The 12,915-nt window shown below is 37.4% G+C and overlaps 1 protein-coding gene across 2 annotated transcripts in view; it reads right to left on the bottom strand.

The window, feature by feature from the left end:
* The window catches only part of LOC306850728 (protein O-mannosyl-transferase TMEM260-like), a 35,425-nt gene extending 31,278 nt beyond the window's left edge, over positions 1 to 4,147 (bottom strand). Inside the window, exon 1 of one of the 2 annotated variants that reach the window (XR_013782436.1) lies at positions 3,582 to 4,119. Coding sequence is in view for 1 of the 2 variants with exons in the window: in XM_079386557.1 (XP_079242683.1) it covers positions 3,582 to 3,702 (121 nt within the window). In the remaining variant the exon portion in view is untranslated. Of the gene's footprint in view, positions 1 to 3,581 lie in introns of both variants that reach the window. The other variant, XM_079386557.1, reaches the window with a different exon arrangement.
* Positions 4,148 to 12,915: the final 8,768 nt, after the last annotated feature.

Raw genomic sequence — 12,915 nt, 5'->3', positions numbered from 1 at the left:
CTGTCTAATTTGGGCATGGCTTCAACTAAGTCCCATATGTATTGGTGCCAAAACACCAATTGGATGATGAATTTTTGGTTTATGACCCACCAATTGAAAATCTAATTTTTAAAGCCAATTTAAATGTATGTATATGGGTAGCTGACAAATACAAATTGGACTGTGTCCTATGGTGTGACAGCAAAAAGTAGAAAAAAAACTTAACATACATAATAACATGAGAAAAATGTATCTTTCATTCTTAGTGTTACAAATAGCATGATAGAGGGGGTTTTTTTTAACATTTTTCCGTCACACCACAAGACACATTGATATGTCAACTACCCATATATATTTTAAATATATAATTAAATAATTTATTATATTTAGATAAATGTAATGAATAAATTAATAAACTTTTATTCAGCAACAATGCATTAAATTGATCAAAGTGACAAAAAAGGCATTTATAAAGTTACAAAAGTTTTCTATCTCAAGTAAATACTGTTCTTTTGAACTTTCTAATAAATAAATAAGCAAACAAACAAACAAATGTAAAAACCTGAAATATACAAAAGTAATAAGCAGCACAACTACAACTGTTTTCAACATTGATAATAATAAGAAATGTTTCTTGAGCACCAAATCAGCATATTAGATTAAAATATAATAATAATAACATAAATTCATTATTATTATTAATAATTATTATTTTAAATTGTAATACTGTTTCATAATATTACTGTATTTTGGATCAAGTAAATGCAGCCATGGTGAGCATAAGAGAAAACAAACAACAACAAAAAACGTATCATCTACTTTTAAATGATTGCTGACTTCAAATTTTATTCATTTCCATTCCTTTTCAAGGCCTAGAAATGTTGTGACTGCGGTAATCCAGGACATACATAAAAATAAGTGAGTTTTGGGAGAAAAAAAAAAGTGCTTTAAGGGTGGCAAAAAATTTAGGACTGTACAAAATCTAGAAATCTACGAACAAATTTTTTTTTAATTTAATCTGCAGTTCAGAGATTAATGGGCAAAAAGTCTTTTCGCCTACTAATCCCAAATGTTTTTGCCCTGTTGTATAAATCTAAGCAATGCTGCCTGATGCAATGCTTGCCTAAACACTGTAAAATCCTATAATCTGTGCTCTGTGATGCAATATGAAATGTTCAGTGCATCACAAAATTTTGAAATTGTTAGCTGGCACTTCCTGCGTATCACTAGCGGTCGTCTGTTTTCGTTGTCATGTTGGAAGTCCTCTATCTGTAGGTGCAGACCCCTCACACTTCAGCGGCTGAATTTTCTCTGCTTTCACAGTCTCATTTAGAATAGACATAGATACACACGCGGTGAGGCCAGGTCTACCGCATTTCAAAGCATGTGGATCTCCCTGTAATCAAAATTTCTCATGTTATACATCACAATTTCATTCATACACTGCAGTGCTGTCTCTAGACCTCAATACAGAGCCCGGTCCCAAAGAGCGGGGGCTAAACGGGGAAAGGGGTGCAAACGCTGTTGAGCGCAGGACAGTGAAGTGTCTCTGTGATAGCACAGCATCGGGCACCCACAGCAGCCTTTTTCCCCCCATAATCCCCATCATTTCCACACTCGCATTCCTAGACAACAGCGGTCCCGCGGGGCGCCCGCTCAGCCTCTCCGGGGCGCAGCACACCTAAAGGGATTAGGACTGCGAGACGGAGACCTGGAGAATTTCTGCCGAGCATTCAGCTGGCGCTATCACGCCGGCATCCTGCAATGTCCCTAAACGCCACGCTTAAGGGGTTGGCTGATTTTTTTTTCTCTCTCCGTAAGCCCCAAACAGCTTCTTGCAGCCCCCCCCCCCCCCCCCCCCCCCCCCATCCCCCTAAAAGCCTCCAAAAGCCACCCTGGCCATGCACATGCTGTAAAGCTCACAGAACAGCAGCTTGTTGTTTGCACAGAAGAAAACATTTATTTTTGTTTCCCCATTATTGAATATGGCTGTTTATGGGGACCTTTTTAAAAGCATTGTGCAGCAATGCGTCTATGGGTCAATAAGAAGAGTACATGATAAAGAAAAGCAAAAGTCTTATATAAATCTAGTTTAAAACACATATGCCGAGTTCTTACAAATGCACTTTGCATGCATGTTGGGTTCATGTGGTTTTTAAATCAAATAATAATCTTAAATATCAAGTAAAAAGTAGTCATATTTTCCTTACAGTGTGAATACATACAATATTAAACATTTGTAAACAATATTGTATGTTTATAAATTTCAAGGAAAAAAGGATTTTTAATAAGTATAATGAATTATTAACTTTATAAAGTTAATAATTAACTTATTAATGAATTATTAAGATTTCAGGGAGCCACAGGACATTTTACAACCTGAACCATGCCTTGAAATCATTAAAATATCAAATTATGATATTTTGATATGACATTTTAAGAGATTTCTTGACCTTATTACACAAACATGAGGGTCTGCAGGCTTTTTATGCTATAATTTACAGCCTTTTTTTTTTTTGCATGTTTCTGCAATTTGGTTGCACCACATGATTTCGGAAGATATTAATGCAGTCAGTCAAGCATTTTATTAAGAAATAATAGTAAAATATGAAACCATGTAATGTTAAAAAACTTTGAAAAACCTTCTTTTAAAAAATTACACATGTAATCAAGTATTTTCTTCATTATGATATTAGCACAGTTGTATTCCCATTATTATTATTATTATTATTTTCACTAAATTAATGGGGTGAGGGGGTAGTAGTAGTGCTATGCCTGCAAGAGTAACTTTACCTTTGCATTAATGGCATTGCTAATAACAAATCAAAAGAATTAAGTAACTGTTCCTTCTGGAAATTACATGGGAGGATTGGAAGACTAACATAACAGAAGAAGAAAAATTAAATCTTAGTATAATATAATCACAAACTGTTAAATGATAAAAAGCTGCCTAAACAGTTAAATTCTTTCTTTATAGGCTATATGATTCATTACATCTGACATGAACGCAGACCGCTTCATGCTTTCTCCAATTCTGCAGTGCATTAATATCATCATGTACAGTATTTCTCTCTCCTGATGAATGCTCTGACGTCATTCCCGAGAGATTATATTTCTGTTCTCTTGACAGCTTTGAGAGGGACAGGCACTATTTTCGTCTGAACTAGCAGGCAATAACCTTCCCATAGAACATGTTTATGCAATGTCTGCAGTGGATAATTCCAAAATATAATAAAAAAAACTTTTATGAGCCATTTTTGTAACTGCATTTCACAACCAGAAAATGTTAAAATATTTATTGTATAACAAAAAGTTTAGCTTACTCCATCCTACTTTAAAATAAACATCACTTGGTCTATTATGCTGTTATATGATGTTATTATATTCATGTTTCAGGTGCGACAAATTATTTTTGGGTCCCTCTGTCGGTGCTGGATTTAGACAGGTGTTTAGAAAGATTAATAATAATCTCAACAGGTCTCATGCAGTTCGTATTTGCAAAAGCTTCATGTCATGCGGTGTGTGTGATATTACAATATGCTGTTCTGTGATAGGCTGCATGTGATACAAACACAAACACATGTGACTGACCGCAGTCCTACCTGAGTCTCCTCCGGACACAGCGCGCGGAGCAGAGGCGACATACACCGCCAAAACACACGTCACCGTCGCTCCCGTCAGTGTCCAAGTCAACTTGTCCGACGACATTTCAGACGTCTTCATAGTTAGTTATTTGAAATTTCATGCATGTTACACGTTTATTCAACGCGTCTCGAGAGCTACTATTCTTTTCGCGCGCCTAGTTTCCAAACGGCGCGTCCTCAAAATATTCCGGTAAATACGTTTATTCTCGGATGTACACCAATAAACAGAAGCTGTATTATCAAGCCAAGGGTTTAAAATAACAACGATGTCGTTTAAGTAACCCGCTATCCCTGTGGCAGCAATTATATCGATAGCATTGCAAATGTTGCTCGGCGTTTGCGCCAATATAAATATTATAATTATAAATATCGCGCCAGTACGCGTTTTAGTCTTCGCAGCAACACATTGATCTCACTGACTGCGTTTAGGCTACATCTGCACTGTTGTTGTTTTGACTTTTTCCGCCTGGACTCGAGGATAGTTCTGGATTTCACTTCCGGGTTGGGCGGGATTTGTTGTAGTCCTTGTAAAAAATTACCATAGTAACCGTAGTTTCCGCCAAATTACCATAGTTACTGCAGTTCTTTTGTATGACTGCTAATAAATAAATATGGGATCTCTATTAAACACTGTTTAAGCTTTCAAATAGTTTTTCATTTTGTTTAATCTCTTCTTTCTTACTTTCCGAGGACAAACGCTACTAAGTTCCCAGAGTTTCACTCGTAACTAACGGTAGGGTAGTTAATATGATTATCATGTTTTGATTCTGTTTTTCGGTTTTTTTTTATCTTAACCATATTTCTTGGGGTTGTAGATGTGAGGCAGTTGTTTTAGGCTTTAATCCCATTATAATATAAAACTCAGTGCCTGCTATTATGATTAATGATTGCTTTACTATAAACACACCCTTACAAAAAGTGTTACTTACCATTATCAAATGGCATATAATCACACATATTCTTGTATAGTTCAGTAATAACAGTAACTGCAGTTGGTAACTTGATGTGGATCATTAAACATATGTGACCATAAACTTCAATCTGTTATTTTAATTAGTGTCAAATGAAATAAGACATCTGCCCTGACTGCATGCTTACACACTTTTAATTAGCTACCTTTAATTATTATTTTCTCTTTATTTTCCTGAGCATTCAATCAGGCTTCAGAGCTGAAATTATTTGTCTTATAATTTGTACAATTAGTTGCAGTAAAATTCCTTTGGTGGCAGCTGGAGATGTGGATGTAGCACGAGACCCTTCAGTGCCTGACGAGTGGAAAGGTTACCCTCATAATAATGTCATGCTAGACTGATCATTAATCCTCCACTATCTAAAGTGAGTCTGATCCTTGACTAAATTGAGAGCTCTGAGAGGCAGAGATGTGTCAGCACCTCCTAGTTCATAATCCTCCTTACTACCGTCCCTACTGTCTAATCACTGATTCAACCACCTACCTGACACACACACACACACACAAGCCTGTTTCCTCAAAGCAAAATATATAAATTGCTCTTCAGAAACATTTGAAATTGCTTCTAGGACGATATGTGTTATGAATGTGAAATCATAACTTACAGAAATGTTCCTAAATAATACACACCCCTGTCATCTTAAACCAATATACGACAGCAGACTTTAATGTGTAGTTTTCTCTCTAAGCCACAAAGAGTGAAATAACATGCATTGCACTTAATACAATTTACATTCCTTTTTTTTTTGCAATACGGCTCCAAATAAAAGGGACGAACACTGATGCCAGTTACATAAGTAAAAATACTATACCAGCCATTTGCAGTGCTAAACGTATGCTTCATTTAAAAGCATAAAGTCATATGTCATATGTAAATATGTCAAGGATAAAAACTCTAAAGTCAATTAGAGTGCAGTATTCATACAATTCAAATGCAAAGGATGTGAGAATTATTCATTTGGGTTGAAATGTTAAAGGAGAAGGCTTAGTTTTTTTCTTTGACAGGTTAATCTGGGTAATTCTTGGTGCGTCTTAATTCTGCATCAATCTGTAACGGGTAAATCTGCAGTTCTGGAAGTTCAGGGGTTTGTTTTATCATTCAAATGCAAGTATGAGTAAGTAAGTATTTACTTGTTGGAATGTTGGATTGTTTTTGAACCTTTACCATATTAACAGGATAAAAATACAGAACAATACCCCCAAAAAATTGCACAAAAAGAAAGAAAGATCACAGAGTGAACTGTGAATAAAAGTGGTTGAGTGCATCAGCCATAACTCAACCACTTTTATTCAAGGATTGAAATGCAGAATCACACACCTGCACAAAAACTGCCCACACCTCCCAACGACCTGACAACATACCTGGCCGTGTTCTGAGAGACTGTGCTGTACAGCTGACAGATGTCCTAACAGATATCTTCAACACCTCGCTGAGCCAGGCAGTCGTCCCCACATGTCTCAAATCCACAACAATCATACCGGTACCAAAGAAATCACCTGTGTCCTGTCTCAATGACTACCGTCCCATAGCACTGACTCCAATCATGATGAAGTGCTTTGAGAGGCTAGTCATGCACAACATCAAAACCAGCCTCCCCAACACACTCGACCTGCTCCAGTTTGCATACCGTCCAAACCGCTCTATGGACGATGCAATTTCCTCCACCCTCCACCTGGCTCTTACCAACCTAGAAAATAAAGACTCCTATGTTAGAATGCTGTTCATTGACTTCAGCTCGGCATTCAACACAATAATCCCACAACAGCTCATAAATAAACTAAACCTGCTGGGCCTTAACAATTCCCTCTGTAATTGGATCCTGGACTTTCTAACCAGAAGACCTCAGTCAGTCCGTGTCGGCCACAACACCTCGAGCACTACAACACTGAGCACAGGTGCCCCACAAGGCTGTGTGCTCAGCCCGCTGCTCTTCACACTGCTGACCCACGACTGCACTGCCAAGTTCAGCTCCAACCACATCATCAAGTTTGCTGATGACACAACAGTGGTAGGTCTCATCAGCAACAATGATGAAACGCACTACAGAGAGGAAGTGGCACAGCTGGCTGATTGGTGTGGCACAAACAATCTGTCCCTCAATGTGGAGAAGACAACGGAGGTTGTGATGGACTTCAGAAGAAACTCCGTTGACCATGCCACACTTACCATCGACAGCTCGACTGTGGAGAGAGTCAGCAGCACTAAATTCCTGGGGGTGCACATCACAGAGGATCTCACCTGGACCACCAACACCATGTCACTCTCCAAAAAGGCACAACAGCGCCTACACTTTCTCCGCCGGCTGAAAAGAGCACGTCTCCCTCCACCCATCCTCACCACATTCTACAGAGGCACCATTGAGAGTGTGCTGACCAGCTGCATCACTGTCTGGTACGGGAACTGCTGTGCTGCTGACCGCAAGACCCTCCAGCGGACAGTGAACACAGCTGCAAAGATCATCGGTGCCCCTCTCCCCTCCATCCTGGACATTTTCCTTACACGATGCTCCAGCAAAATCAACAGCATCGTGAAGGACTCCACCCATCCCTCCCACAGTCTCTTCCAGCTCCCATCAGGAAGACGGTACCGGAGCATCAGAACCCGCTCTGCCAGACTGCTCAACAGCTTTTTCCCCCAGGCTGTGAGAGCCCTGAACTCAAACCACCCCGCCCCCCTCTGAAACCCCATGCAAACCCCTACCTCCTGAAACATGGACCACCCTCCAACTGACTTACGCCTCTAAAATGTGTGTGTTTGTTTTATTACTTTATTATATCATTAATATTGAAATATAAATTAAGTATTCACCTTTTTGTTGTCAACCTCAAAATACTTTGGTTGCACTTTATTTTACAGTACATAAACTTACATGTACTTACAGTGTTCCTACCTAAGAAAGTACTGGTAAAATAAGGTAACTACATGGGGTAAGTTTAGGTTTAGAGGTAGGTTCAGGGTTAGTATCTAGTTATTAACTAGTTATTGTAATTACTATAACAAGTACATACATGAGTAACATGACTATAAAATAAAGTGCTACCAATACTTTTTACAAATACCTGGTATTACACTGTACTCTTTTTTTTTTTGGGAAATGCCTGCTGACTACAGTCAGTGCAGAGAAGACACCATGCAGAAAACCACAGCATTTTAAGAGCAAAGCCATCATGCTAAATGGTAACACATCACATATTGACATCTGCACATAAATTCAATCACTCATCAGTGCATCAGTGAAAACAGGATTAGGTTTTCCTAAATCACAGATAAATCCGCCACTCATTGCAATATGTTTCAGCTCCAGCCTGTTGCTTACTATCTGCTTACTTACTGTACACTGACAGTCTGTTTTAATCTAAACCCAAGAGCCTATAGCAAACAAGTGGATTTTCAATAAAGCCCTTTAAAATCTGTAGAAAAATCCCATGATCCTCTGTGTTAGCTACACAAATATGCACAGCAATGAAAGGATTCGGTCTGAAACAGATTAATTGCAGTGGTAAATGCAATACGTCTCTCATGTAGTGTGTATTGCTGCACCCTATTTTATTAACATACAGCTCTATCAGACAAGCTTTTTACAATCTCTGAGACAAGCATGTAATGATATACAGGTCATTGGGATCTCGGTTTCTTGAAAGCCAACACGAAACAAAAAGGCGATCCTTGCGCACATCAACCGACTATTCAAGGTGCATTTAGACCACCTTTGTCTTCTGTTTACCTCCTTGTGGGTCACAAAACACTCCAATTAAAATCCCAGAGATTAGGACAATTGTGATTAATATTCGTTGGTGGGGCCTGGAGTGTGAAACACAACAAAAGCAAGGGCTGCTTGGAATTGCCTTGAGCGGAACACCTAATGGCGGCCAATTAAAATAAGAGGATTCAATTTGGCCAAAGCAACAGGAACCTAAAGATAATGCATGTATCTAAAATTGCAGTAGATGCCACACTCTTGATTCTGCTTCTATCATGTTTGTTATGGCATTTTCACAAATGACCTGCAGCCGATTGCAACAAACCCTTTAATAAACCCTATAGGGGGAAAACTTAAAAAAGGGTTTCTTAAATTAATTGAGAAAGTTTTTTTTTTTTAATTGTTAATGCTTTTACATAATACTTTTACAGAATCTAGGTTAATGCTAATTATTTAATCTACTACTGCATTTCAACATTGTTGCTTGAATTGAAATAATAAAATAAATGTACTATAAACAGTTTGGGGTCAGAACATTTTTGAGCATAAAAGACTTCTTTCAAAAACATGGAAAACGATTCTCAAACTTTTGAACAGTCGTGTATATTGAACAATCGCATATTTATGACTTAACATTCATCTGTATGCTGTAAAAAATGTTAGTTTTTAGTGTATGATTCCTAATATATTATTAACTGAGTTATAACAAATTCTGACATAATGCAACCCAAGCAAAAGGATGGAGCTAAATGAAGTGGTTGACTTCAAGAAAAGAATGAAACACTAAAAAGGTTTGAGCTGTGTTACAGAGATGCGTAGCGGGGAGACTGCCAGGTTGGAGGAGTGTGTGTGTGAGACTGAAGATGTGCACGAGAGAGAGTGAGACAGCACATCACAGCATGGACACGATGTGGGAGCAATCCAGTTACTTAAACTGATCAAGATTTAATTAACACAACGCTTGGCAATTACTCTGTAATTAAAGTCATTTGTCCTCTTGTGGAGCTGAGAGTGCCACTGCTGCCATAGAGCTGCAAATTAGAGAGGGGAAGCGAGGAGGGGGATGACGAGGGACTCAGTGCTGCTGATGTGTTTGTATTTTAGCCCTGGCCCTATAAATACACTGCCATTCTGACTTACTGCTTGTTTTATCATTGGACAAGAAAGGAAGAAACTGTATAAATAGATGTAAATTCAAAATATGGGTTTGCAGAAGCAATTCACCCAAATTTGAATTGGTTGTTGAGATCAAATTTAAAACTTGGTCAGTATATTATTAAGGATATCAGGTACTGTTCCTGCATATAAAATATTGGTAACACTTTAGTTTAGGGACCAATTCTCACTATTAACTAGTTGCTTATTAGCATGCATATTACTAGCATATTGGCTGTTTATTAGTACTTATGCACATATTATAACCTTATTCTTAACAACTAACTATTAATAAGCAACAAATTAGGAGCTTACTGAAGTCATAGTTAATAGTGAGTATTGGTCCCTAAACTAAAGTGTGACCAAAATTCTAATTGAGCAATTAATTAAGTGTGCCCTATTTGAATTATATTTAATAAATGTAAAGAGAACGGGGCTTGTCACATTATTTACTTTTCTGAAAGTAAAGACTGTAGGTATATTTAAAGTGTTTTCTTATTTTTTTTTTCTTTTCACGAAAATTTCAATGGACTCTTGCACTTCGTAACTGTTGTACATTTTGGCGAATTGGTGATCAATTCATACAGTCTCATTTATACCTGGACCTTTGTGCTTTTTTCCATGAATCACATCATACAAATCCATAAGAAAAAAACAACAACTTTACATAAAAACATAAATTTTCTCATGAGATTTCTATTGTTTTTGCCTAAAAGATACAGTTTAACAAGTTATAGTGTGCTGGCATGATGGCAAGCTCTGTGGGGTAAGTTGTCACAAAGGGAGCTTTTTTTTTTTTTAATTGACAGTGATTTGAAATATTTTAATACATATATTTGGATAAAGTGTCTGCTAAATGTAAATACTAAATCATTATTTATATTAATGACTAAAAAGCAAAGAAAGAAAGATAAAAGTAAAAAGCCATTGTCCACAATAAAATAGTTTTTAAAATGCCAGTTATGTAGTTTATTGTCTTTTCATACAAATTTAATCTGTAAAGCAATTATAAAACACAAAAAAAACTATTCACCAAAGGAAAAAGAGAATATTTTTTGCCTATAGACAACTTTACCTAAACATATTTTGGCTAAATCTAGTGGTGGCCAAAATGATAAGAACACTAGTATTTTCAGCAGCTAAAAATGGTTTTAAGTCAGTTATTTCTATCTTTTGCTGTAGTGTGTCAGTAGGAAATACCAGTTTACATTTCCAAACATTCATTTTGCCATTAATTGTAATAATCCAGTGAGCTTTTTGTGCTCCACACAGAGATCTGATCTGATCATCATCCAGTCTGTCTGGGATTACCTGAAGAAACAGATCAAACTGAGACAGACTCAATCCAGAAGAACCGTGTCTCCAAGATGCTTCAAGAAACATTCCTGAAAAACTATGAGCAAGGGCAAAAGCTGCTTTAAACGCAAAGGATTCTCACACCAAGTGTTGATTTAATTTAGTTAATAGATAAAGAAAATCTATTTATGGACTCACTCACAGCTCATGTGACAACAAGCCCCAGCCTCACCTTCAGTGAAGATTCATGTTTTTCAGATAACCTGGAACAGCTCCTGTGACAGATGAAGACACTGTTATTGTGTATAGGCCTACTATAAAAGGTTTTTACTGAAACATCTGCGCCTTCGGCTCCTGAACTATCCATGATGACAACAGAAGACAAACTGAGAAGCCTCATGCCGTTCTTCACACTGAGGCAAAGATTACGCGTTAAAACGCAATTAAAGAGACATTTCAAAAGCGTCAAGCGTTCTGAGGTGAGGGCACTGAAAGCGGACCAAACCCTTCAGACAGTAGCCACGAGCGCAACTCCGCTTACAGGCCGTAGATAATTAATGGGACATTTTCAGCGGCAAACAGTGACTAATTGCGCTTGACAGAAATAGCGAGGAATTAATAACATGCATCCAACACTTGCCACGATCCCCTACCGCTTCAGTTTGCCGGGAGATTAAAAACGACTGCCAAGTTTACTAAATTAAGAGCGCGGGGGAAACAAACGCGCGCCTTGTTGTGTACTATCTCTTATTTACAGGCGATGATCTGCATTTCATCTCTCGGGGTCTCATGCTGGGGGAAAGAGGTAAATATCAAGTACACCAACCCCGCCGAATGTAGGAGTCCTATTGATAATTTGGCGTCCATCCTCCAGCCACCTGTGGCACATATCGCCTTGCCAGTTCACCGGTCGCTGGACAGGGAGAACGGAGAGACAAAGCATGGTTAGACCTGTTTCCCCTGCAGGAGTAATAGAGTTTAGCAGTCAACACCTTCCTTACCGGGATACCCGCCACTAGCCCTTAAAAACCCCTGAAGGAATGCTATTGACATCTGTCATCATTCAGAAGCTAATGGAATCAAATACTGCATACAGTGACATTCTGGAATAATAAATGGAAAACTAGGATTTTCAATTTATCCAGTAGGATCATATTTGATTCTGAGAGGATTCTTGTTTTATCCCGTTTAGGATTGGTTCCAAATTATGATAGGAATCCATTAGCATATTTTGCTGCTCCACAAAAGACCTCATGCGACCAGAACTGATCATGCAGTGTTTCCAAAAGGACATCAATGAGTTTCCATGATAAAGAACTATGTGTACTTTTTTATACATCGTTTTGGTTTTAGGTTTTAGCAAGCTTTTATTTGTGACCTTGGACCACAAAACCAGTCATAAGGGTCGATTTTTTGGAATTTATATAATCTGAAAGCTGAATAAATAAGCTTTCCATTGATGTGCGGTTTGTTAGGACAATATTTGACGGAGATACAACTATTTGAAAATCTGGAATCTGAGGGTGCAAAAAAAATCTAAATATTGAGAAAATCTCCTTTAAAGTTGTCCAAATGAAGTTCTTAGCAATGCATATTACTAATCAACAATACATTTTTTATATATTTACGGTAGGAAATGTACAAAATATCTTGATGGAACATGATCTTTACTTAATATCCTAATGATTTTTGGCATAAAAGAAAAATCTATAATTTTGACCCATACAATGTATTTTTGGCTATTGCTACAAATATACCCCAGCGATTTAAGACTGGTTTCGTGCTCCAGGGCCACATACAGTTTTCAAAAGCTAAATTTAATGAAATGTCATGTGGTGTGACCCATAAATTAAAAATAATATTTACACTTTTAATACATTGGAGTTCACACACCTCAAAAAGATTTTTAAATATATTTTTTTCAAGGTATTTTTTAATAATGAATTAACAAATAAGGTTTTTTAAAATGTCGCACCACATCAAATTTTATAACTTTACCTAATCTGGACTTATCATAAAAAGATCAATTGTCTGATATTTCTGACACTTGCAGGATCTATATAATTTCCTCTATAAATATTGGTTGGACCACACGATTTGCTGGTCATACCACACAGAAGATTAGAAGACCTATAATATATTATAAACTTTTTATATATTTTAATATCTT

Source organism: Barbus barbus (genome assembly GCF_936440315.1).
Source record: "Barbus barbus genome assembly, chromosome: 30".
NCBI lineage: Eukaryota > Metazoa > Chordata > Actinopteri > Cypriniformes > Cyprinidae > Barbus > Barbus barbus.
This window is presented reverse-complemented; position numbering and strand designations above follow the sequence as displayed.